This window comes from Girardinichthys multiradiatus, chromosome 15 (assembly GCF_021462225.1).
Source record: "Girardinichthys multiradiatus isolate DD_20200921_A chromosome 15, DD_fGirMul_XY1, whole genome shotgun sequence".
NCBI classification, from domain to species: Eukaryota; Metazoa; Chordata; class Actinopteri; order Cyprinodontiformes; family Goodeidae; genus Girardinichthys; species Girardinichthys multiradiatus.
Window position 1 is genome coordinate 33,320,503 of NC_061808.1, and position 26,771 is coordinate 33,347,273.

The 26,771-nt window shown below is 40.8% G+C and overlaps 1 protein-coding gene across 4 annotated transcripts in view; it reads left to right on the top strand.

The window, feature by feature from the left end:
- Positions 1-2,438: 2,438 nt before the first annotated feature.
- Positions 2,439-26,771, top strand: part of LOC124882193 (CD2-associated protein) — a 75,929-nt gene continuing 51,596 nt past the window's right edge. Inside the window, exons 1-3 of one of the 4 annotated variants that reach the window (XM_047388432.1) lie at positions 2,439-2,903; positions 19,371-19,528; positions 26,213-26,384. In XM_047388432.1, coding sequence (XP_047244388.1) covers positions 2,900-2,903; positions 19,371-19,528; positions 26,213-26,384 — 334 coding nt within the window. In that variant the 5' untranslated portion in view covers positions 2,439-2,899. Of the gene's footprint in view, positions 2,904-19,370; positions 19,529-23,030; positions 23,147-26,212; positions 26,385-26,771 lie in introns of those variants that run through there. The other 3 variants (XM_047388433.1, XM_047388436.1, XM_047388434.1) reach the window with 3 other exon arrangements.

Below are 26,771 nucleotides of genomic sequence, written 5' to 3' on the forward strand. Positions count from 1 at the left end.
TTAAGGAATTCATTGGTAGCTCACTTGTTAACTATAAAATATCCTGTTTTGCAACACCCATTTGGTTCAGATGTGTAAGAAGCTTAACAATAAATTCATTTTTTACTGAAGTAGGATAATCTCATTCTAAAAGATTTAGGAAACTTCAACCATTAACCTGAGTTTTAGCTGGAGAATATAAGCATACTGTCCACAAACTGATCTTTCTCCTGGATCCGTCCTGGATCCTTTATAGTTCACTCTTTTCCTCAGTTCACTCCACAGGTTGCAGCACTTTACATTTACACACGTGGACAAAATTGTTGGTACCTCTCGGTTAATGAAAGAAAAATCCACAATGGTCCCAGAAATAACTTGAATCTGACAAAGGTAATAATGAATAACAATTCTATGAAAATGAACAAATAAAAGTCAGACATTGCTTTATAAACATGCTTCAACAGAATTATTAAAAAAAATAAACTCATGAAACAGGCCTTGACAAAAATGATGGTACCCTTAACTTAGTATTTTGTTGCACAACCTTTTGAGGCAATCACTGCAGTCAAGCGATTCCTATTACTGTCAATGAGACTTCTGCTCCTCTCAGCAGGTATTTTGGCCCACCCCTCATGAGCAAACTGCTCCAGTTGTCTCAGGTTTGAAGGATGCCTTTTCCAGACAGCATGTTTCAGCTCCTTCCACAGATGCTCAATAGGATTTAGGTCAGGGCTCATAGAAGGCCACTTCAGAATAGGCCAATGTTTTTCTCTTAGTCATTCTTGTGTGTTTTTAGCTGTGTGTTTTGGGTCATTATCCTGTTGAAAGACCCATGACCTGTGACTGAGACCAAGCGTTCTGACACTGGGCAGCACATTTCTCTCTAGAATCCCTTGATAGTCTTGAGATTTCATTATACCTGCACAGATTCAAGACACCCTGTGCCAGATGCAGCAAAGCAGCTCCAGAACATAACAGAGCCTCCTCCATGTTTCACCGTAGGGACAGTGTTCTTTTCTTCATATGCTTCATTTTTCCATCTGCAAACATAGAGCTGATGTGCCTTGCCAAAAAGTTCAATTTTTGTCTCATCTGTCCATAGGACATTCTCCCAGAAGCTTTGTGGCTTGTCAACATGTAGTTTGGTAAATTTCAGTCTGTTTTTTTGATAATTTGTTTTCAACAATGGTGTTCTCCTTGGTCGTCTCCCAGTAAGTCCAGTTTTCCTCAAACAACGTCGGATGGTGCGATTTGACACTGATATTCCTTGAGCTTGAAGATCACTTTTAATGTCTTTAGAAGTTTTTCTGGGCTCTTTTGTTACCGTTCGTATTATCCGTCTCTTTGTTTTGTCATCAATTTTCCTCCTGCGGCCACGTCCAGGGAGGTTGGCTACAGTCCCATGGATCTTAACTTTCTGAATAATATGTGCAGCTGTAGTCACAGGAACATGAAGCTGCTTGGAGATGGTCTTATAACCTTGACCTTTAACATGCTTGTCTATGATTTTCTTTCTAATCTCCTGAGAACACTCTTTCCTTTGCTTCCTCTGGTCCATGTTGAGTGTGATACCAAACAGCACAGTGACTACCTGTAGCCCTATTTATAGGACCACTGACTCATTACAAGAATGTAGACACCTGTGATGCTAATTAATGGACACACCTTGATTTAACATGTCCCTTTGGTCACATTATTTTCAGGGGTGACATAATTTATGTCCAGGCCAGTTTCATGAGTTTATTTTTTTAAATAATTCTGTTGAAGCATGTTTGAAAAGCAATGTCTGACTTTCATTTGTTCATTTTCATAGAATTTTTATTCATTATTACCTTTGTCAGATTCAAGTTATTTCTGGGACCATTGTGGGGTTTTCTTTCATTAACTGAGGGGTACCAACAATTTTGTCCACGTGTGTATTACATCTAAGGAACAAAATAAGACTTTTCTTGAAGAAACAGTTTGTGGGAAAATCCTTTTTATAATTGCTTTTGTCAATGACAGCAGTTTGAATTGTTTAGAGATTTAATTAAAAGTTAAAAGTAATTAAGAGTTAGGGAATTTGTCTGATTGCAGGGTGTTATCCTATTTTTTAAAGTGAAATAGAGAGCACAGAATTTTTTTCCACACTTTAACAATCAGAGGAGCTGTCATTGTTCTAAACTTGACACTGGTGCTAAATAATAAATAAAAAAAAATGGGAAAGTTCTGTCATTTGCACTTCAACAGAATTTTCTACTGTGGGATTTGACAAGCCCTGAGTTTATGTAGAGCAAGTAGAAAATATACTCATCCTGTTCCTGCTTGCACAAAGGAGCAGATAACGGTCCTTCTGATGGGACCTCCGTTATATATTTGGCATCGTGTATTTCAATTCCAGAAATTTGACTATCCTATGTGGGCCTCTCAAATAAAAATCCCCATCGGGGCCCCATGCAATTTTGGACCGGCTCTGGTGGCCAAAGCGGCGTCTGTCACACGCACACCGTGACCGCGCTGGTACCGTAGTTACTGTACATGCTGGGCTGGATGGAGATTTAACATTCCATCGACTATTCTTCTCGCGGATCAGTCCCACCTGAAACCTCGCGAAGTTTCCAACTGGGCTGTATTTTGGTGGGCAGACAGACAGGAAAACAGGCACCGAGAGCGGTGTGGAGGCGAGTCCAAGAAAGGTGGAGACTCCTATTCCTGGCTAACTTCCTGCACTGTAATCTTCAAGAGAGAGAACTCAGGAGGACTGAAACGTTGCTCTGGCTAGGACGGATGGATTTACGGCTAATTTAGCTTGTTTTCGGCGGTAATTCGACCAACCCTTTCCCTGCTTTGGCTTGTTGGTCCCATCTACCTGGACAGTAGCGCGTTAGCTGTGAGGAAGATTCCCGACATTTGATTCTGCGGGGCGTTCCGAGAGACTGGAATGGGTGAGTTTTCCAATGATTTGGCGCTTGTGTTTTGACGCTGTCTGTATTTTATTTTCTCCTGTCAGTCTCTAGATGCCTGGTTGATCCTATATGCGAACCATTAAAGCAAGTGTCAGGGTCTAAGATTATTTTTTTATTCGCTTCTGGAAGCCGAGAGTTAAAGTTAGCAAAGCCCGGAGCTAGCTGGTTAGCCTAGCCAGTTAGCTCTGTGGTTGGCAGGATAACGCCAGTGGCATCCATGGATGTGACGGTGTTTTTAAATATATTTAGTAAACTGTGTTTAAGATGGAGTCGGTTTGCCTGTTGAAAACTCGAGTGAAACATTGAAGCTCCGTCCGAATTCCCGGTTTTATTTCCCACCTAACTTTGCTCAGTCACTCCTAAGTTTTGTGGATAACTTGGGAAACTTCAGCTATGAGCTATAAAGGTTAACATCCTCTTTTAGCGTTTGCTTTAAGGCTGACGGCATGAATATGCAAATCTACATGCCCAACAAGAGATCCATGAGACAAGCAGACCTGCTTAGAAAGATATCTGTGATCTGTCAGCTTGTGGAAGGAGGATCAGGAGTCTGTTTCTTCCAAAGTATCCCCAGAGTTCAGTCTGAGAACAGCATCTATTGTAATCTATCAACCAATGTATTTAAACGCATGAAGGCGTCTTCTGGTACATCTTGGGGTTTGAAATGAAACAGCTGCAGCTTAATCTAGAGGAAACATTTAGATGTTTCTTCATATTTCGCATCATGTCTCCAACCTATTGCATTGATGTGCAGGCTGTGGGTATTGTGGCTGGGTTTCTCTGAGACTTGCCTAAGGTTTCTGCTATGTGGTGAAACCGGTTCCTGTTAGGGCTGCGTCAAGCGTTCAGCTGCTGGTATGTTCAGAGCCAAAGCAATGCTTAAAACAGCATGGAGGCTGCCTAAACAGCTTCCTTTTAAAGTTTCTGTTTTCAGTCTGTACTTCTGAAGGGACGGATGTGTTCTCTGTTTTGGTGTGCTCTGTATCAGTTCATCAGGTTGTGTTTGAACATGTTCAAGCTGTCAGTGTGTGGCCCTCACCTTCATCCACTTCACTCAGTTTGTTTGGCTACATTCCACCAACAGGAGCTTTTCTTCCCTTTATGAAAGCATTGCGTTTGGGTTAAAACTGTCCTCCTCTTGTTTGTTTTTGTCAGATTATATTGGGAGAAAAAAAATGTGGTGTACTTTAAAACATTTCTTTTTTACGTTTAATTTTATTTATTTTTTAAAGAGCATGGAAATGTTTTTTAACTTTACCAGATCTACACCGATCAGGCTATTCCTGCAGAATTCAGCATTTAGGAGTGACAGACAGAAGTGAAAATGAATGAAATGAAAAACAGAATACAATGTTAGTGGATTCGTACCGGTCTAAGTTCCGAAGGCGATCGTGATTCTCTTATTTCACAATGTTACTGATCATCATGTCCAGTGGATCATCATTCATATGCTCGAGAGATATATTGCTGAACTAATTACAGCAGGTCTGTTCAAGATTTGTCAAATAAAAGATCTATCTGATTGGAAGAACAGACCTCAGAACCCATGTCAGGATTAGTTAAAAGTTGCTCATACAACATCGTGTTTACAAAGGCCAGCAAATCACTGTGAAACTCAATTTTTTGTGTCAACCTTATAGTTTAGCCATCTACCACTTGTCCCTACGACCCCTGGATGTTCACAATGCAGAAACATCTTTCTTTTAGTTGCACGTTTTGTAAAAACTTTGTATTTTTATGAAATCATGCAATGGAAATGGAAATTCCTATTTTTTGTATACTGTTTTTTTAAATAACTGAACAATTGATGAAAACGACATGCATCTCTGGCCATTTCAAGAAACTGTGTGGTTTGAGCTTATATTGTGCAAAATCCGGAATTCCAATCATTGCCACAATGTCAGTGGAGGAGCAGAGTTAACGCTGAGGTGACTGGTCAAGTAAAAGGTTTAGTTTTAGTACATATCTATCCTGGCTACAGTAACAGGGTGCCTTCCAACATTTCCACAGACTGACCCAAACAAAGGCTGAACAGGAGCCAGACATGTCAGCTTGAATATTAAACCCAGCCCCACCTGATCTGAGCTAATATTTACCAACCTATGGATGGTCTTGGTTTCCCACCCTGCTGTTAAATGATTTGATGAATGTCAGTTTATCAGGCTTGCTTTGTCAATAGGTGGGTTAAAACACATACTTACACTAAAACACCCTACTTTACAACACTAATATACAGTGTGCTACCTTTGTATCATTGCAGTTATCATCGCGTTCTTCTGTAAGGTGTGAGAAATCTAACGGATCTGGTGAGGGCAGAGTAAGATGGTGTTTCTGCACACTGAAATCTGCTGCAGATCCCAGCACATGGACACATTAGAGCAGCAGTTAACATGTTACTGCTCAGAGGAGAGCAACTGATAAAGTGGCTTTATTGATTTGTCTGCCAACATTTACTCATTGCTGTTCCACAGACGCAGGAGTACATGATGGCCCAAATACACACCGCAAGCTAGGCTTGCTTGGAGTTTTTGATGTAAAGTTATTTATAGAATATATTTTGCAATCTCCACTATTACAAGAAATGCTGTCCACTCATACATCCCCCTAAAGGCGTTATTTCTTAGTTTAGTTTTAAACAGGGACGTAGAAACACATTCTCTCAATAATAAAGCTATAAATGAAGTAACGTGTAATTAGGTTATGTTATTTTTGCCTCTGCAACAGAAGTATTAACTTGTCATTCCCTTATACATTTTTTTTTTTTTTTAAGCGTGTTTGGATAACTGGCACCTCTCTCTGTTTACCAGTGCTGAGTTTGTTTTTAATGGTGCAATGCTGTAAGACTGGACAAGGGTGCATGCAACGTCATGAGATGAAAGGAAGAAATTCAGGTGTTTCAGCAGCAAAGTAGAAGGCAAACGGAAGCATGCAGACACTCACAAAGGTAAAAACGATCAAAAACCAATAAAATAAGAGTTGACAGCAGAGTCAGGGAAAAAGTACACCATAAGAAAAACTATTCGGTACAGTTATTAGAAAGGGCATGCTCAGATTAAAGGAAATGTGCTACTCAGTAGGGTGATTTCCAAACTGTACAAAATTAGCATAGATATTTATGCATAAAAACAGCTTTGTAAATAAAATAAATCAGTGCAGACAACAGCAGGGATGGAAACACTTATTGAGTTTGTTGGAAGCAGTAATGGTTATAAAGTCGAACAGCTCCTTTGTGCACCTAGGTGCAGCGGTCTTTTACTGAAGGAGCTCTCCAGTTCTGCAACAGCTTCATGCACATAGTGAAAATAGGTCTTCATACGCGCCCCCTGCTCTCCAAAACAGCTCAGTCTCCTCAGCAGTACAGTCTGCTCTGACCCTTCCTGTAAAGATCATCATTGTTGGGACTCCAGTCCAGTTTATTGTTAAGGTGAACACCCACGTCTTTATATTAGTCCACTATTTCAATGTCAGTTCCCCAGATGTTCACCGGTGTCGGTGTGGTGGGTCTACGCCTGCAAAAACAATGTGACGTAAGAGCAGCGCATCTCTGTGAAATCTCTGCAAAAGCCAACCTTTCCAACTGAAGCTGGGAATTTTCTCACTTTTCCCGATCCCTGGACCGGACCAGCATTGTGAACGCGCCCTTATTGTGCTGCACTAGCATCGCAGTCACTAAAATCTTTATCAGGTTTATCAAGGACAGCGAGTCCATTCATCTGGCCTCATTGGCATCCAGAGCAATAATACATGACACTTGAACTTTCATAGTTGTGTGTATTCAGTCAAACACACACACACACACACATACTCTACTGAGTGTGTTTGGTCAACTCTAATTCTGCAGCTGCGTGTTCACACTTGAGCACCACTGTATGAACCAGCAGCTTCACACTCACCCAGTGTAAATGAAGCAGTTTAAATACACTTGGCCTCCATCATTGCATTTCCAAAGAGCGCAGCAAGTAGCTGGGAAGACTCTGCCTGAGGTGTGGAGACTTCCGCAGACTTATGAGTTCTTTCTGGTTTCTTCTAATTCAGCCAAAGAACCAGCCTGAGTAAACTGGGCTGGGCGATATGCCATTTTGTATTTAATAATGCCAAAGGCAAACCTAACATATAGGTTACAGATTTTTTTTCCCCCCATTTTTTAGCTTAGAGGTCTTCTATAGTTTCACATTGGTGCAAAAACATAAAAGCCAGAAATGTATAAGAAAGATTCAGCTCACGTTTTACACGGCCATAGCTTCCTGTGAGTTTCCAGTAGATACCATGGTAGTGACACTGAGTATTAATAATGTCAGACTTCTCTGTCATGTTTGGTTTTTTAACATCCGCCACTCACAACTGCTGTTTTCTCACTTCTGCAGTTCTTCTGAGCGCCTATGAAAGTTTCATTATCTGTAGTATGTGGTATAGAACCGGTCAAACGTAGCTTTGGAGTGTGTGTATGTGGAAGAAAACTGCAACAGACTTTATACCAATGAATAGCAGGATTCATCAAACAGTAGCAGCCCTTCCATTCTCTGGATTTGTTTAGGTAGAACTTTCCCCTCCGTATCAGCTACCTCTGGGACCAGTAGGAAGGAATGCAGTTATGAGTTTCCTCTTCCCTGACTGACTCACTGCTTCAGACTGGCTGCCTGGCATTCAGCTCGCCTGCGTGGCCTTTTGTAAATCCTCACTCTTATCCTCCTTCCTGACTCTTTCCCACTGCAGCTTCCTCCTTTCTGTCATCCACTTACATTGGATCCTCACTGTGCACCAGGGTGACCTGGAAACAGCATGCAGAGACAGGAAGTCCATCATCTTAACTTAAAAAACATGCCCAACAAAGAGATAACGTAGCTTTGCTGTTTTCCTGCTCTTTGGCTGTCTTTATAGTTAAAAACAAAGGTCTGGTTGAAATTTAGAACAACTTTAACATGGACAAGTCAACCTGTATGTAATTTAATCTGAATATTAATCCAGTTCTGAGAAGGGCTCTTAGGTTTGGTAGAGAACATTAGTGAACAAACACCTTCATGAAGACCAAGAAACACAGCAGACGGGTCAAAGAGAATGATGTGGAGAGGGTTAATACAGAGTTAAGTCATAAAGCAATATCCCAAGCTTTGAACATCTCACAGAGCTCTGTCAGAGTTGATGAGGATAAGGGTCAATACAGGACAAACCTAAACACACTGGCAGAGCTGCAATGCTGTTTAGAACAATGCAGTGTCGGAATATGTGTTTTCAAATCCTGTCACAAAGAGATTAGGGCTGTCAAAATAATTGATATTTCAATGTAATCAATACTAGAAAAATGGATCAATAAAAGATACTCATTTGCATCAAAACTGATACAAATTGACCCATTCACGTTTTCCCAAATTGTCGCACTTCTTCTAGCCACTGTAGCTAGAATACATTTACATGAAGCAGATCTTTGTTTACACTGTAAAACAACACGCTTTGAATGCAACCGATCCATGTTTGTTTTGAAACACAATTTATTTTCCTATAGAGTGATCCTTTATTTGTCCCGCAGTAGTAAAATTTATTTGCATCAACAAGTGTTATCTTGCCAAACAGGGAGGAAACACTTAAATTCTATATTTTTCAGAACGAAGGCTTACTTGTCCCCTACTTATTGGTTTTGCCCAAATTTGGAAACATAGCCTTTTTGCATATTGTAATTATTAATTATATTGTTTCCTCTTAACTAGGAAAAAAATGGTGCTGGGTTATTTTTCTAAGTATCGGTATCAAGCTTGAGGTTTTAGTGTTATAACCTTAATAGAGATCAAGAAAATAATATGCATGATCTGTCATACAGTTTTGAAGTGTGTGCACATGAAAAAGGAAGTAAAACCTGGCTGATCAAAGGGCTGCTGCTGCTGCTGCTGCTGCTGATAGTCACAAACGTTACGCCTGAAACAGGAGTCAGGGGTGAGTTTTGTCCAGGACTCCAAAACGAAACATCGGAAGCCCAATCCGGTACTCCAGAGTCAGACCGGGACATCTCTACTTGTAATGGGTAGTTTGCAAGTGTGTTCTGTCATAAAATGCTGTGTTACACTTGTGTTATTCAAGGTTCACTCTGATTGATGTTTCACAAAACCTATTTGCACAACCAGATTCCTTCCTCCCTGTTTGCTCATAATATCTTCAGTAGTTCTTATTGCGCTGCTCTCAGTTCAGCTTGTCATCTGCTCCAACTAAGGCTAATAATTAGGAAAAAATACAAAGTGCAGATCAGGTCTGTTGTGTGAACCGCCTGGCCTAACAGACCTGGTATCAGTGGACCAAAAGCACAGCAACCTGTAACATTGTTTTGGTGCGTGAGGAGGTTCCTCCCTAGATGCCGTTTGTGTCCGTAGTTCACAGTAAATTCCTTTCAGACAGCTCTGGACTGTAATCGTTCTCCTGTTTTCACCAGATTCACAAGTTCTGCTCAGGTGTTTGAGATGGGACCATCAGTGACTTGCTGGGTATGTTTTGAGGTGACTGTTCCCACATTGATACGACTCCTTCAGCTTGAGTCGACCTTTTTCGATCAGGTCTCCGTCGTTGCAGATATGTCAGGAATCCTCAAAAGGCCACTCCCAAAGCCTTGGTGTGAAACCACTGCTGGTGTAAGCTTCAAAGCCTACGGGCTGGACAGGAAGCTGCTCGCCGGTTTGATTTGTTTGGAATGAGCGAAAATCAGATGATATGAGAAATGCCTGATATTATAAAATCTTCTTATGGGGGTATCAGTTGCAATATGTGCCTATGTTTTTCTTTCTCATCTGTGCTTCAATCACACTATGACTTTTAGCCTTTTGGTAAATGTCTTTGGGTCGGTTGCATCTGCGGCTGTGAGACTCTGGCTAAAAGTTACATTAGCATGAAAAATGCAAGCTCATAACACTTGGAATATATTGGCCAACAACTATTGCAATCCAAACAGTCCTTTGCTATATAAATAGTGGAGACATTGATAGTACAATGATTATATTTATGTCTGTGTGCCGTTTATCCCCCATTTGTTTTCTGTCTCGCTCCATGTCCGTTCCAGGCTGGATGAGTTCAACAGAAGAGACTTCATAACCCATCAGTTTTTATTCATTGAATATGCTGCAGGACATGCAGCTCTCTCTGCCTCTTATCTTCACGCCTCTTGCTTCTTGTTGTAGGGTCATTTATTTAACTATGTAGTAAACTAAACCTGGATTAGACATGCAGTGATGACACAGCATTTAAAGCAAATCCAAATTTTCTGAATTATTTTTGTAACAGGAAACAAAAACTAAAGATGTTTGGATATGTGTGATGAATGACGGTTTTGTCTTGGAATGCAACAAGCTAAATGTTTCTCTGATAGCACTCATTCATTTGATCCCCATCCATATGGCCAGAGTATGCTGGCCTCGTCTTCTTTTGTATTCAGTATAAATATCTCTTTTGAAGCTCTGTGGCTGTTCCTCGGACAGTGGCCAAGACTGGATGAATGAAGTCATTCTCTGGTATCTGTAGCTCTAAACACTGCTTAAAGGTCCTGGCATGATGAGTCTGGAAACATTCACTCCAAGTTACGCTGTTCCCACAAACCTTTTCTCTCCGTTTGACCCTCTGAGCTAGTTCAGAAGTTAGAAGAACTCCTTTTGTAGCCGGCATTAAGTTTTGCCCTTTTCCATTAGCCCGATTTGGCCCTGCTCGACTCCACTCGGCCCGCATTGGGAGCGTTTACAGTGCTGTTTTTTTTTTTTTTTTTTTCTCAGAATCAGAATCAGAGGAGGGTGTATGGGGGTGGTGTTCTCCAAAAGTCCACCACCATTTCCACAGTCTTCACTGGGTTGAGTTCAAGGTAGTACGGGTATATAGTTTTCTTTTAGTCCCTGCTCCTGAGTAGGTCCAACTGAGGCTGAGTAGAGACTACATGTGGCGTGAACAGACTGCTGGTCACTGATTGGCCATGGGACCAGGAGAAATAAGAAGGTTTTCACTGAGGTAGAGCAGAGAACATTTTACAATAATATTGAGGTCCACTTTCGCCCGATCCGGTGAATTTGAAATATAATTTTACAATTTACAAATTATAAACCATGCCTGAAAGGCTGAAAGACAAGAAAAAGGACACATCAGCTTTCGGAATTACAGGCAGGTAGAGGGGGGTTTAAAAAAAACAAAACCATTATGAAACAGTGTGTTTGATTTGGAAATGTATTGACGGTCCTTAAGTGAACCAGCGACTGCAGGAGGAGGGAGCAGGCAGAGAGCAGCTGGCTGTAATCAGACTGTCTGCATCGGATTAAACTGGTGGAAGACGCTGCTGAATCTGCGGAGTGTTAATATCCAACCTAAACCAACTTCACCGCAGTCAGAAGTCCGTGGCTTTGCGCTTTAAATTCCTCGCCCTCATTGTTGTCATGAAAGAGACACAAACTTCCTGATAAAGCCCAACATTTTAAATTCTTCAAGCAAACTTTGGAGCTTCACCAGTTCAGACAGCAGCATCTCTCCTCTCTGCTCCTCCTAATACAAACATTATTAGTCCACTGCTCAAAAAAAATAAAGGGAACACTCAAATAACACATCCTAGATCTGAATGAATGAAATATTCTCATTGAATACTTGTTCTGTACAAAGTTGAATGTGCTAACAACAAAATCACACAAAAATTATCAATAGAAATCAAATGTATTAACCAATGGAGGCCTGGATTTGGAGTCACACACAAAATTAACTACAAGCTGATTCCAACTTTGATGTAATGTCCTTAAAACAAGTCAAAATGAGGCTCAGTATTGTGTGTGGCCTCCACGTGTCTGTATGACCTCCCTGCAACACCTGGGCATTCTCCTGATGAGACGGTGGATGGTCTCCTGAGGGATCTCCTCCCAGACCTGGACTAAAGCATCCGCCAACTCCTGGACAGTCTGTGGTGCAACGTGACGTTGGTGGATGGAGCGAGACATGATGTCCCAGATGTGCTCAATCGGATTCAAGTCTGGAGAACGGGCGGGCCAGTCCATAGCTTCAATGTCTTCATCTTGCAGGAACTGCTGACACACTCCAGCCACATGAGGTCTAGCATTGTCCTGCATTAGGAGGAACCCAGGGCCAACCGCACCAGCATATGGTCTCACAAGGGGTCTGAGGATCTCATCTCGGTACCTAATGGCAGTCAGGCTACCTCTGGTGAGCACATGGAGGGCTGTGCGGCCATCCAAAGAAATGCCACCCCACACCATTACTGACCCACTGCCAAACCGGTCATGCTGAAGGATGTTTCAGGCAGCAGATTGCTCTCCACGGTGTCTCCAGACTCTGTCACGTCTGTCACATGTGCTCAGTGTGAACCTGCTTTCATCTGTGAAGAGCTCAGGGCGCTGGTGGCAAATTTGCCAATCCTGGTGTTCTCTGGCAAATGCCAAGCGTCCTGCACAGTGTTGGGCTGTGAGCACAACCCCCATTTGTGGACGTCAAGCCCTCATACCATCTTCATGGAGTCGGTTTCTAACCGTTTGTGCAGACACATGCACATTAGTGGCCTGCTGGAGGTCATTTTGCAGGGCTCTGGCAGTGCTCCTTCTGTTCCTCCTTGCATAAAGGAGGAGGTAGCGGTTCTGCTGCTGGGTTGTTGTCCTCCTACGGCCTCCTCCACGTCTTCTGGTGTACTGGCCTGTCTCCTGGTAGCGCCTCCAGGCTCTGGACACTACGCTGACAGACACAACAAACCTTCTTACCACAGCTCGCATTGATGTGCCATCCTGGATGAGCTGCACTACCTGAGCCACTTGTGTGGGTTGTAGAGTCCGTCTCATGCTACCACGAGTGTGAAATCACCACCAACATTCAAAAGTGACCAAAACATCAGCCAGAAAGCAAAGGTACTGAGAAGCGGTCTGTGGTCCCCACCTGCAGAACCACTCCTTTATTGAGTGTCTTGCTAATCACCAAAGATTTCCCTCTGTTGTCTATTTCATTTGTACAACATCATGTGAAGTTAATTGTCAATCAGTGTTGCTTCCTAAGTGGACATTTTGATTTCACAGAAGTTTGATTTACTTGGAGTTATATTGTGTTGTTTAAGTGTTCCCTTTATTGTTTTGAGCTGTGTATGTAATTTTTTATGTTTTTCTGTTTTTGTATTTATTTATTTACTTTTTATCATTTCACGCAGATTACTTTAATGTGACAAAGTGACACAGCAACGTTAACAGCGCCACAGCGCACTACACTGTCAGTGGGTCTGCATGTATGGTAGAAATCTAACGCTGCACATCACCTTGAACACACCCTTCCCCAGAGTGGAACATGGCGGTGGCTGCATCATGGTGTGGGGTTGCTTTTTTTCAACAGGGAAGCTGGTCAGAACCGATTGGAAGATGGATGGAGCTAAATACAGGGGGTCCCTGGATGGAAACCAGTTGGAGGCTGGAAAAGAGTTGAGTCTGCGGGGAGCTTCATCAACACCCCTAAACATACGGCCAGAGCTACAGTGTAAGGATCGAGATTGAAGCATATTCATCTGTTACAGTGACCCAGTCAAAGTCCAAAACTAAGTCCAATTGAGAATCTGTGTCAGAACCTAAAAATTGATGTTCAGCAACACTCTCCATCCACTCTAAAGGAGCTTTAGCTGTTTTTGTTTGTAAAGAAATGTTGAAAACCAGGTATTCTTTTACTTCAACTTCACACTTAGGAACTACTTTGCTTTGATCTATGACATAATAGCCAAATTAAACAAATTGATGGCTGTAACATGAAAAAAATCAGAAGGAAATCGGGGGCATTAATACTTTGGCTACTAAATGATCACTTATATTTATGAACAGAAATGTAATGCTAAAAATGTTAGATCCTTTTTCCCCTTCTACCAAGTAATAATGATGATCATCGTTTCTAAAGGTTTGTTTTCTGGCAGCACACAGAAAATCGCACTGGCTAAACTCTAAAGCCAGAAATCATTTTCTGTTCTTGTTTTTTTTTTTTTTAGAAGTCATAAAGGTCGGATTAGTGTGTGAGGTCAGCGGCCTCTGAGCTGTTTATGTTTTACAGTTGCTGAGGTGGTGAGTTCTGTTGGAGACCTGCAGGATGTCCCATGTCCTTCAGAAGCTCAGTTTGCAGTTACTGTTTTGTTTACTACAGCAGTCTGTTTCTCTTCCTGTACTTACATGAACAGATCCTGTAAAATGACAGTCCACAGCCTTGGCTACGCAGTTGATTTGTGTGAATCCTGGGTGGAGCTGCTTCATGTCTGCTCTTCATGTGTTTAGGCCGTTTCACAGTGGTGTGAGCTAGATCTTTACGGTGTACCTCCAGACTTTCCATTAATGTGTGTAGGCCAAAAAGGTTGCAGTGGGAGGCCCCACCTGTGTGGAAGAAAAGAAGCTTTTCTTTCATCTCAAAATGTACAATCCAGACGTTCCACAGTGTGGATAAAGGAGAATTCCTCTGAGCAAAGTTGGGTTGGGAAGGTATGCTGTTAGAAACAGGTGCTGGGCCACACATTAAAATGTTACTCAAATGTTTCCTGCTTTTGTTGAATAATTTTACTTTAAAGCTAAGCCTGCAACAGACTGTAGTATTTTTGGTAATCGCTGAAGGTAGTTGGATTGTTTGACCATACATGTGTACAATGCTATGAAAAATTATTTCTCCCCTTACTGGTCTCCTCTGTTTGTTTGTTATTTCATTTTTGTCTCACTTGCATGTTTCAGATCATCATATAACATATGACTTAATGCAGTCTGCAGTTTTTAAATAATTGAATTTAGGGGACAAAGCTATTAATGCTATGCAGGATATGTAAATGCCCTCTTAACCTAAAACAGTTTGGAAAACCCTTGGCTGCAACATCTTCCAGCGAGCAATTGGGGTAACTGGCAATGAGTCCATGAATGGACATTTCAAGGTCATGCCCCAGCATCTCAGTCAGATCTGTCCTGACTTTGACTAGACCACCTGAAAACCTGTTTTCTGTCTGAGCCAGTCAGAAGTTGACTTTCCTGTATGCTTTGGATCATTGTCCTGCTGTACATTCCCAGCTTCTCTTGCCCTTAAGGACACAAACAGATGGCTGGAGCTTTTACTTTGGGATTTTCTAGTAGAGAGCAGACTTCAAGCAGGTCCTGAAGAAGCAAAGCAGACCCAGACCACCACACTGCCACCATCATGTTTCACTTTCTGTATGATGTTCTTTTTTGGAAAAGTTGCTAGTTTTATGTCAGATGTAATGTGTGGATGGGTCGATTACATATTCAAATAGGGTCCAGTAAGTGTACATAGCCTATAACAGTATTTCTTAATAAATTACAGTGTTATTGAAAATTTGTTTTATAACTCAATTAAATTGTTAAACTCTTACTTTATGTATATATAGAGTGATATATGTCAAATATTTCTTCCTCTGTGATTATGGTTTACAGTTAATGAAACGTCAGATTTAGTTTCTCAAATTGGAATATTTGATCAGACTAATAATGAATGATTTTTAGTACATAAATGCTATGTTTTGTCCATGCTCTGGCCTACACAAATCATGATGAGAGTCTGCTGACTGGACAGTTGTGAAGTGGACGGTCATTGACACCCTCCACAAGCAGATGGAGTCACAAACGTTCATTGCCAAGAAGCTGACTGATCAGAATGCTGTTTCTAAGCATATGAATAGAAAGTTGAGTGAAAGGAAAAGGCGTGGTGGTAAAAGGTCTAACACAAAGCTGCACAATATAGCAAATGTCATCGCAATTGCAAAATCGGTATGTGCAATATTGCAATTGCGAAGGAATACTTGGATGCAATATTTGAAAGGATATAATATTTCTAGTGTCAGTAAATCACACACTAAATATCCATGATATTTTTCATGGTATTGTGCAGACCTTGTGCAAAAGCAACAGGGATAACTGCAGCCTTGACAGGATTGTGATTGTGCTCATTTAAGAGTCACAATGTCGAAACCTCTTACCTGGGCTGAGGGGAAAAAGAACTGGACTGTTGCTCAAAGGTCCAAAGTCCTCTTCACATAAAAGCAAAGTTTGCATTTGATTAGGAAATTGAGGTTGAAGAATCTGGCAGAAGAGTGGAGAGGCACAGAATCCATGTTGTTCAAGTTCAAGGTTACTTTATTTATACCCGTAGGTAGATTTTTTTTGCAGTAGTTTAAAACACATACATACCCACATACACTGTAAAAAGTAAAAACGTCAGCATACCTTGAACCATTCAAACATAGGAATGCTCAAGGTGCTTTAGGCTCCACACGTCAAACACAGCAGGACACATAAGAGAGCCAGACTTTAAAATTAAAAACCGGACTGTAAAAATAAATAAAAGAACAAATAAAAAACACGACTGAAGTAAACACACTGGGCTGTGATTAACGTTTCCTTTTTAAAGAAATTCGAAATCCGTCAAAGTCCACGGAAGTCCATTAAAATCCTTTTAAAATTGAAGTCCAGTGTAAAGTTTCAGTGGTCATCAGTTCAGTGATGATCTTTGGTGCCATGTCACCTGCTGGTGTTGGTCCACTGGGTTTTCTAGAACCCAAAGTCAGGAAAACGTCACGCTTCCCTCAGCTGAAAACCTTTATGGTGATGGCAGATTTAGTTTCCAGCAGGTCTTGTCACCTGCCTACGCTGAATGCTAGCTTTAATGACCATGGTATCACCGTGTTTGATTGGCTTCAGACTGCTCTAATTAAACCCTACAGAGAATCTACAGAGGAAGTTAACAGACACTAGAGCCAGCTATTCATATGAGCAGAAAGCCGCTATTACGTCAACCAGATACTAATTTAACTAATTCCCATTTCAATTTAAAACTATAAAATAAAAAGATATAATAACAGCATTTGAACTATTATTTCTTTCCTTTATACTACTGCTATGATTACAGTTTAGCACCCTATTTTGCCACAGTTTCCATGTGTTGTCCTTAAGAACCAGGATTCTTTAACTCCAGAAGGCTGCCATATCCAAATCCAGCATATTCCATGACAGAACCAGCCTTCCTGTTCTCTGCTGAAAGGCTGGCTCTTACATCTCTGTGCATCCTTGGACTTCACTTTTAAACACCTTATTTATACTGAAAATAGCTAGCAGTGAGTCTCCTTTATTCAGCAGCAGCATTCATACTGAAGAGCAACCTGGTAGCACTGGGGTATGATGCGCTCATTAATTGACAAAAATATTGTACGGACGAGCTGCTCACCAGCTGGTCTCCGGTGTGAGCTGAAAATCAGCCAGTTCCAGTCATCGACCATTTACTGTCTCTTTAGGAAAAAATACCCGACTGGTGAGCGGAAGGTCTGGTCCGGTCTGATCAGAATAAAGGTCTGGTTCCTTGAACCGCTGCTGTTCTGTCTCACTTCACAGTGTTTGTTGTAAAGAGGAAGGCTGGTCTGAGTTCAGCGTCTAGGGGCCAGTTTCCTCTTGGAGTTAGGCCCGGCTGCTGTGGTGTCGTGCCAGGGTTTGTGATGTAAGAGGGAGGGCAAAGACAAATGCACATACACACACATGCACACACACACACCTTGATGTATTAGCAACAGAGGTTGAGCCAAGTTTAACAGCAGGTAATCTTTTGTTACTGAATGACTGTTCCAGATGAGTCTGTGTGTTGTGCTTTGGAGGTCTGATGGGAGTGTGTCTTTTGCCTGTTTGATATGAGGCCAGTCTTGCTGGTTGAGCCAGTAAAAGAGCCACACGGTAGTTAAATACCTGGGCACCAGCCAGCTCTGCACGGTGCTCAATATACAGCCAATCAGAACAGTGTGTGTAGTTCTGTTTCTCATCCCGCCTTCAGCCTGCTGTTGTTAATTCATCAAAGCTTTGCAGTGGGTCATGCTGCAGTATTTTGTTAATGTGGATAGAGCTTGTTGTCTTGTGGGAGCTGGTCACATAAGGACTTTAAATGAGGGATTCAGCATTACTGGAGTTTGTTTATCCTCCATTTAATGCAACTGGACATGAGGAATTGCACAGATATTAATTAGGGTGCAGTTAGACAAACCAGCTGTGTCCTTCTGTCTCTGTTATACATTTTGTACAAGGTGGGAATTCAGTTTGTACCAGCTCCAAGGATTTTCCAATGCGTGTGTTAAAACATGCTGTCCATGATACCTAAAATCTATGTGTTCCATGAAAATGTAATTGACCCTATGTTCTTAATTCTATCAAATATTTTACTGTTAAAGAAATTTAACAATATAGCATGTTGGTGTACTTACACATGGAAGGGGGAGCATGCTGCTGATGGTTGCTGGTCAGATTACTGTTTACCAGATTTTACCCCCCTTTCATACCCACGCATTCTAGTTGTGTTCCTTCCTACTTCTATTTAGTATTCATAGAAATAAACAAGATCTTATTAATATAATATATGTCAGTTTATTTCTCTGTGGTTAGGTATTTGTTTTGGTAAATTAGGTAGATGAATGATGATCAACAATGCTGAAAACTCTCCTATAACTGGCCTATACGAGCTTCCATACCAGGGCATAAACCACAACAGATGATTTCTCTTTTCTTCTCCATGCTCTCCAGCATTATTCAAAAAATGCACCACCCTTGGATAATGGTAGGGGAAACGCTGATTATTAAAATAGCTTTCAGGTATACTGTGGTAGGAACCCATGATTTCCATAATGTGGGAAATGCAGAGAGAATTGAGAAATTCAGCAAATAAACTAAAATTTATTGTACAATACCACAATATTGCTCAATGTTTTCATAGGTGGATCTCTTTCAAAAATAACATAAATGCTGGACAAAGTCTCCCACCCCATTCATGGTGTTGCAGAACTGGAGAGCTCCTTCACTGACACACTGCTGCATCCGTGGTGCAAAAAGGAGCGCTATCACAGATCCTTCCTCCCAGCAGCTGCCACTGCTCCCAACAAATTCCATAAGTGTTTACGTCCCTGCTGTTTTTCCATTCTTGTAAATAGCTGCTTGTTGTTTTTTATGCACGTTTATACATATTCATTTTGTACTGAGTTCTCTGCGGTACTGAAACACCGTGTGTCTCAGTATTTAATACAAAATGTTGCTCTTTGTATATTTCCCAGATTATTTCACACTTTTATTGTAATCCTCAAATAAATAAATAAAAAAACAAACTTCTGGAAAAACAAAAATATTCACCAATATTATTGTTGTTTTTTCATAATGGAGCAGACCGAGTTTAGAGGGTTTTTGGTTGCATTGCCGGTTCTGATGGGTCCGTTGTGGATGTTGAACAGTGTTTTCTTGTTGCTAGTACAATTTACCAAGCTACACGCTTGATTTAGTACTTATATTTAGCTGATTGCTAGTTTTTTTTTTTTATCAATACCTACTGGTAAGATGCAGTATGTTTTTAACCACAGTGAAGAATCACTTATTTCTACAGCTGAAAGTTGCTTCTTTTGTTTTTGTTTTGCTAATCCTTTATGTTTTTACCTCTGTCCCTCCCTCATCCCATCCCTGTCTGGTGCAGAGGTCTTAGTGGAGTACGAATACAATGCGCTCCACGATGACGAGCTGACCCTGGTGCCGGGTGACATCATCAAGAACGTACGCTACATTGAGGAAGAGGGCTGGATGGAGGGAGAGCTCAATGGGAGAAGAGGAGTCTTTCCAGACAACTTTGTTAAGGTGGGATGACATGACTGGGCACTGCTGAACAACCACCAACAGCCATATAAGTTGCTCTTAGACTTAGGCTGCTTTCAGGCTAAAGCTTGGGCTCCTTTGGTCCATCACCTGGCCCTTTACTGAGGAATGATTTGTTTAGTGGGCTTAACTTTGAGTTATGAGTTTGGTGATAATACCCTAAACCTAAAATATAAGTCTCTGATAATCAATAACCCATTCCTTTTTAAAATACCAATTATAACAGTTCTGAAAACAGAACTCAATATTTTATGGCACACAGAAAATGATCCACTATAGGATGAATCTGTCTGTTGCTGAAAGTTTTCCTCTTCCAGACACTAATCAAAACTAACAATATAATTTGTCTGCCTTCAGAAGGCCTGGAGAGCAGCCAGCAGGACTGCTCTCAGAGAAAACTAGTAATATTGTAAATATCTATATTTATTTTGGTCATCTATTCTACCTTACCATTTGTAGTTTGTAGCAGAAGCAGCTCTGCTCCTATTCCAGAAGGGAACTCCTCCAGCCTCTAACTTCCATCCACAGCTCTGCTGAGCTGCAGCCTGTGCTACTGAGCTGGGCTGAGCCGTGGGATTTTATGAAGCAGACGCTCTGTGTGTGAAAGCACAATCTGTTGTGTGCTTCGGCGAAACACATTTCACTAGCGATATCACAGGCATGGTAGCAGGAGTCGGGAATACAGGTTTGGTCAGGATGCAGCACCACCCAGAGCTACAGCCTGTTCACCATATCTGTTTTTAAACTTGACTGTTCTAAACCATCTAGACCCCCCCCCCCCCCCCCCTCCAATATCCACCTTGAATGCTTTAAAATCATTAGTTGTTTTTTTTGTTGTTTAATTGTTTTTTGTTTCTAACACATTTTTGGACACATTTTTTGTATTTTATTGTTATTTCTTGTGACACTAGTGGCCTTTAATTTGTAGGCTGACCGACAGGAATTGAGAGAGAGAGAGGAAGTGACGGTGAAGGTTAACGGGCCGGGATTCAACGGTTGTGTCTAGGACTGTAGCCTCCATACATGGGTTACGTACTGTATCCTGGTGCCACCGCTGTGCCCCACACATTTTTAGTAGTTGCTTTCAACTAATTATAATGGCTAAAGAGATACGCTTATAGGGTTTAGATTTAATGTTATCATGTTCCTTCTGACTGATGTAAAATTCCTTGTTTTCATATTTGACAGATCGTCTCTACAACAAAAACAACAGTTTAAAAACAAAAACCCCACACCAGGAAATGTTTAAGATGATTTATTTATGCTTAATTCAAAAAGGCAACAATTATTACACTGCTGCTTCCAAGATATGTTAGATATTAATTCTTTCAGCTATAATAATTTTGTGTATTGCATTAGTTTGTCTTTCTTCCAGTATGGGAATGTAGAGAAATCAGGAAAAAAGCTTTTACTTCAGTCAACATTAGTGATATTAGACAGATGTACAAAGGGCTGGAAGACCAAAGCCACATATTAAACACCTATGAATTTAGTAGACCTTTTAACCCTCAAGGCTCTGAGCATATTTCCCCTTTTAAAACTTTTTAATAAATTTTTTGTTTTATATACCACAAAATGTTTAGTATCCTTTTTTCAGAACATCTTTATGTGGTAGCCAACAGGTGCAAACGTGCAGATAACTGCTAAATGTGCTGCAAACACAAAAATGATGCAAACTGTGAAACACACACCACTAGGGGGAGTAAACAGTATTGTACAACAGCATCATATGTACGTCTGTAATTTTACTGATCGACTCCCCCTGGTGGTCTGGCGCACTTCTGTTTTTGTGGAGCAAGTTTGCAGCTTTGCTTAAAAAGGGTTTTTGTGAAGTTTGTGCTCGAAATAACATGCCCAAGTCTAATTGAGCTTTTCTCAGCAATTACAAACTCTATTTAAATAATGTTGGTATCAAAAAGCTAACACTTAGGAGATTCCATCAGAAGTATAAATATGACTGTAGCTGCTAGTGTTCCAGAGATAATGGGGATGGAACAGAAGAAAATGAGGATTTGTTTTTTCCCTCACCAGACGTTTTTCTGCATTGTACAGCTTATAAACCTTTTAGAAATATGAATAAGGCTACAAACTTTTGAAAACCCTAAATCCACTTGTGGACGTTACCTGTGCAAAGATTCATGCAGCTGAGGTAAATTAAAGCAAAGTTACAGAGGTTTTAGTTATGACATACCTGGACGTTTTGCCCATTGGCACAGTATGATACTAGTTGGCACCAATTACAAAACAATGGTGTTTTTACGTGCAGAAAATTAACTTTTTTTTACATGTCGAAAATGGTTCGTGAGCTGAGACAAAGATTTGCGGTGATGGCATTTTGTGGAGTATGTTCACTTTACTGCGGGAAGTTTTAACTGTAAAATGGTTTATGTCAGCTTTTAGCCAAGTCTGACCTTTTTAAGGATACCACACATGTCTATGTTTACCTAAGGGAAGGTAGAGCAATGAATGTAGAAAAAAAAGGTAACATTCCTCCCCCATAACTCGAAGATGGGACTTACTTGTTGTTGTTTTTGCCATTTGCTACATTTTTCCTTGGCATTTGTTTTACTACTTCTTGGTTTTTGTTTCTCTCTATATTTTTTTTTAATCATTGCAGCGTTTTTTTGTTACATGTGTTTTGCTGGTTGCAGATTTTCGCACCTCTATTTTCTATGAACGCTGCATTGTTCTTTTGCAGCATTTTTCTGTTGCATTTGTTTTTTGTGTTTGGAGCTCTCTTAGCTGTTTGCTGTGTGTTCGCACCCGTTAGCCACCTACAGGACCTCATGCTTTTCAGTTTAACCTACTTGTTACGCGGCGCAGAAAACGCATAACTCTAAAATTAAATCTGAACTGAGAAAATAAAAACATTTGTTAAAAACCATAAACATGCTAAAAACTTGTAACTCGTAAAAGGAAATATAGGTCTACATTAAGTAAACATAAAGGTAAAGGTGCAATATAGAGAAACTACATACAAATATTTCATTTAAAATACAACATAAATAAGCTAAATGAACATAAAACATACAAAATAAACAAAGCCCAAATAAATGCTGGGGAAATCAGTGTTTCTGTCTCTTCCATATGACTTTGATACAGAGGATTGAGTAATAAGAACTCTACTACAACTACAATTAACTAACCTGTGATTATTATAAAAGTAAGAACAGCTACAGGAAATTGGTTCTTGTTTGTTAGCACTTTGGTCCAGTCATGACCTCAGAGGAGGTCATGACTGAAAGAAAGAGGTTAATTTATGCATTTATTCATGTTTTAAATGAGGCCAAAGGTTTGATTCTAAGGTATAATCCAGATCTCTTGTTGTCATGTTAATGATTTATGTGAAATAAGTCACCAATCTGCCATGGGCTTCTCCTCTCATCTTTTCTCATCTCTCTCCTTCCTGTTCTTTCGATCCTTTAATCCTCGCAGCGAGATAGGTAATCCGCTGAGCAGCCTGCCGCAGTCGGCGGGCCTAGATAAATAATCCTGTAAGGAGCAAGCTGGTGAACTTTGCTCCCTACAACATGACAGTCGTTTGACATTTTGTGTCGTCTCAGTGAGTGATAAGAGGCAGGAAACATGGAATGGATCACGGTAAGCCTGTTAGCTAAAGACTACCTGCTAATAACAGGATTGGAAGTATGGAGATGTGGTATAGGAGTTGTGGGTAAGGGCACAGAGAGCTGGTGCAACTGTGTTTTTATTAACTTACTCACGCAGGTATGTGTGGATTTACGGCCATCCGCTTTCCTCCTGTCCGTGGATTCTGAGCTGGGAGATTTGACTTTAGCAAGCTTTTTTTTCTTACTGAGAAGCCTGGCATCGTTCTTGGGTAAATCTGGTGGCCTCTGTTCAGTTTGTGTCTTTTCGTACTCAGGTGGATATATATTTCTGGAGGTATTTGAGTGAAATCTTCGTTTCGGTTGTAACTGTTGATCTTGTCTGAAAATCATTACCCGCAGATTTTCCTACTTCATCTGAACTTGACTATGATTTGAAAAATGTCGGACAGTCCTGATGAGTGATATATAATGAGGAAATTCATTACCAACACATCTACCTTTAGTATTACACTTTATTACCCATCAGCTGAAACATACACACCCATAGAGCCAGATACACCCATGAAGAGTGTGTTGGACCAAGACAGCAAACCCAGAACTATAGAGTTGTCTATTTCTCAGCCATGATAAAGAACCTGTATAAACATTTAGTACCTTGCAGAAGTATTCATACCCCTTTAACCTTTTCACCTTTTGTCATGTTTCAACCACGAACACTTTCAGCGCTCACACGTTTATCTACCAATACACAGATTGGCAGGCGACCTCGGGTTAAGGCGCAGTGACCATTTAGTGGGGACGCTGAAATTGAACCCAAGCCGACTACGACCCCCCGCTGAGCCACATCCGCCCTCCCTACCAGCTTCTTTGCAGTGTAATGCTAATGTCAGGCAGAGAGGATGGTGTGCTTTTCTGAACATACATTTTCAACTTATGTCACAGATTCTTGTTTGAATTTAGGTCTGGACTTTGACTGGGCCGTTCTGAAAACATGAATATGTTTTAACATGAATCATTGCATTGCTGCTCTGACTCCATGTTTAGATTCACCGTCCTGCTGGAAGGTAAATCTCTGCTCTAATCTCAAGTCTTTTGTCTCTGCTCTGACATAAGTATTCTGATCTGATTTGGCTCAATCCGAAACCAATATTATTCTGAACGGGAGGGGTGGTTTATGCCGACCCTCAATCCGAACCGCGTCCATGTAAACACTTGTTTCAATCGTCTCATTCCGATTCATTTGTTGTTATTTTTTCCCACCACAGGCAGAAGTAAAGCTTCTTCTTCTGTGGTTGTTTTAGGGAAATTTGTTGTGTTCAGTCCGATTTAGAAATTGTACGCATTGTAAACACAACTACTGTCTTATATTTAGCTCCATCCATCAAACCATCAGCACCAAAAGCTTCCTTCTCGCTGCCGAAGGAAAGCATTCCTCCACAGCATGATACGGCCATCACTATGTTTGCCTTGTGGATGATGTGTTCAAGGTTCTATGCAGCGTTAGTTTCCTGGCACACATAGTGTAATCTGAGCCCCATTCTTCCACGTTTGCTGTGCCCCTGTGTAGTTTGTGACAAGATGCATGGTTTTCTTTTAGCAAAAATGGGACAAAGTAATGCTAACACACTCTGTTTGCCATCCTAATGTTAGCAGTTTTAATAAATGCAGGGATGGGTGTGTATTCATTGAAATGATCTTGCTCAACATCGCCGTTTCGTCTGCATCTGAACATTTTTTCTACATTCCAATAAAACCGATGTTTCCTCTCTGTTTTGATCACATCACAATAGAAATTGCAATACCTTTTTTTGTCTTTGCTTTTAAATAATTAACACGCTTGATGTGTTGTGGGTGTGGCGTCAACGCAAGTCTGTGCTTGTTACCAGCCTGTTGCTATGCTTTCCCAGCTCAAAGTGCAGAGCTCACACTTTGTAGTATTGTGTGTAGCCAGCAGTAACAGAAGATCAGCCTGTTTGTTTTCACCTCAGGTTCTTCTCAGAGTTTCTGTTGTCTGAAGAGAAAGCTCCTGATGCAAAGCCTCTTTCCTGCTGTTTCACACACAGCTGGACTTCCTGTCCAGTGGAACTTTCAGCATTCCTAAACCAGGAAGTAAATGATGAACTATGTCGCTGTGCACACACACATTTACAGGGCACGGCACTGAAGAACCTTTATGGATCAACGCATTTCTTTCTTTGGAAAGTTTGGCATGGAGAGAACACATCTGACTGTGAGCGATGGTTGTTGGAAATCACGTCAGTCATCTAATGTCTGTGGAAGTCTCTCTTGTTTCAGCTAAATGATGGAAAGATGCAGAGAAGAGATTTATTCCACTGAATGACATTAATTCCATTATGGAGTTGATCTAATAAATCTGGGTTTTCCCTTGATTTTACAGTGACCTTCATAAACAGTCAATTTTAGTTGATGGAGTTTCCTTTCAGCAAAGCATGCATCAACTAAACTATCTTCTGGCTAAACATAGAATGTTATAGAAAAGCAAATGAAACAAAAGAGGTTTTAGTCCCAGAGATGCACTGATCAGATTTCTGTGGCCGATTTCCGATCTCTGATTTTTGTAAAGGTTTTACCTGCTGATAACTTTTAGATTAGCATTAGGTGCTATGTAGCAAGTTGCTGCTGGAGAAGAGGAATGTTGGCATGCTAACAGTAACCACCTCTGACTATTAAGCCCCCCCCGTATCACTCCACGCAAACGTTGGGGGAAATTTGCTAAATAATGTAACTTCTCTATTTTCTGTTGCTGCAACCACAAAAATCATCATGATGTCAGCTCCAATTTTATGTTAGCTGCAGACTTAATGTTGTTCTTTCACTGCATTAATACCAACATATCTGCACTTCTCCTCAAGACGCCTGCTTTACACCTCCCCTTTCCCCAGACATCGTTGATGCCTCTGTGCACAGTTCCTGTATGAAATGTTTCCTGAATGCATTCAGAGCTCCTGATGACCAAAGCCTGTTTTTGGAGCATTTATGTGCATTGCAGCTAAAACGGTGCAATAAATATTTACCAAAGCATGATACAGAAGTGTTGTGTAACATTAAAGTGAAGAAATATTTTTTTCTTCCTTAGGAGCTGAAAAAGGATCCCAAAGAGGTCAAGGAAACCAAAAATGAGCCGAAAGAGGAGGCCATCCAACCTCAGGGGAGAGAGAGGAGTAACGTGGCCAACCTGGTCAAGAGGATAAGCGTCATCGGCATCCCCACTGGGGGCTTCCATCCTATGCCACCAGCAGCATCAAAGAGTAAGAGACTGTTTTCTCTGTTGGGTCATTTAATCCTTACAGAGAGATTCATATGTAGCTGACTGTTTAATAAAAGCACCTCAAACAGAGGTTAACACTGTAGCCTGGTTGAGGTTGATACATGACCTCACTCATGTTGATTTGGTTTTAACATTAACTAACTGCTGTTGTTAAAAGTTTACTTAATAAAAAAATAAAAACATCTGAATTTCAGAAGGTACGCTGATGAATAAAAGGTTGAAAAGAAGTAAATCGGTTTCGTTTTGGTCAAAGGTTGAGTTTCTGTCTTTTGCTCCATTCAAACTGGTAGTTCTACTTCAGCATTGTTTGCATATAAAGTCCTTGACAGGGAAGATGCCTTCAGTACCCATCTGATTTATTTGGTGA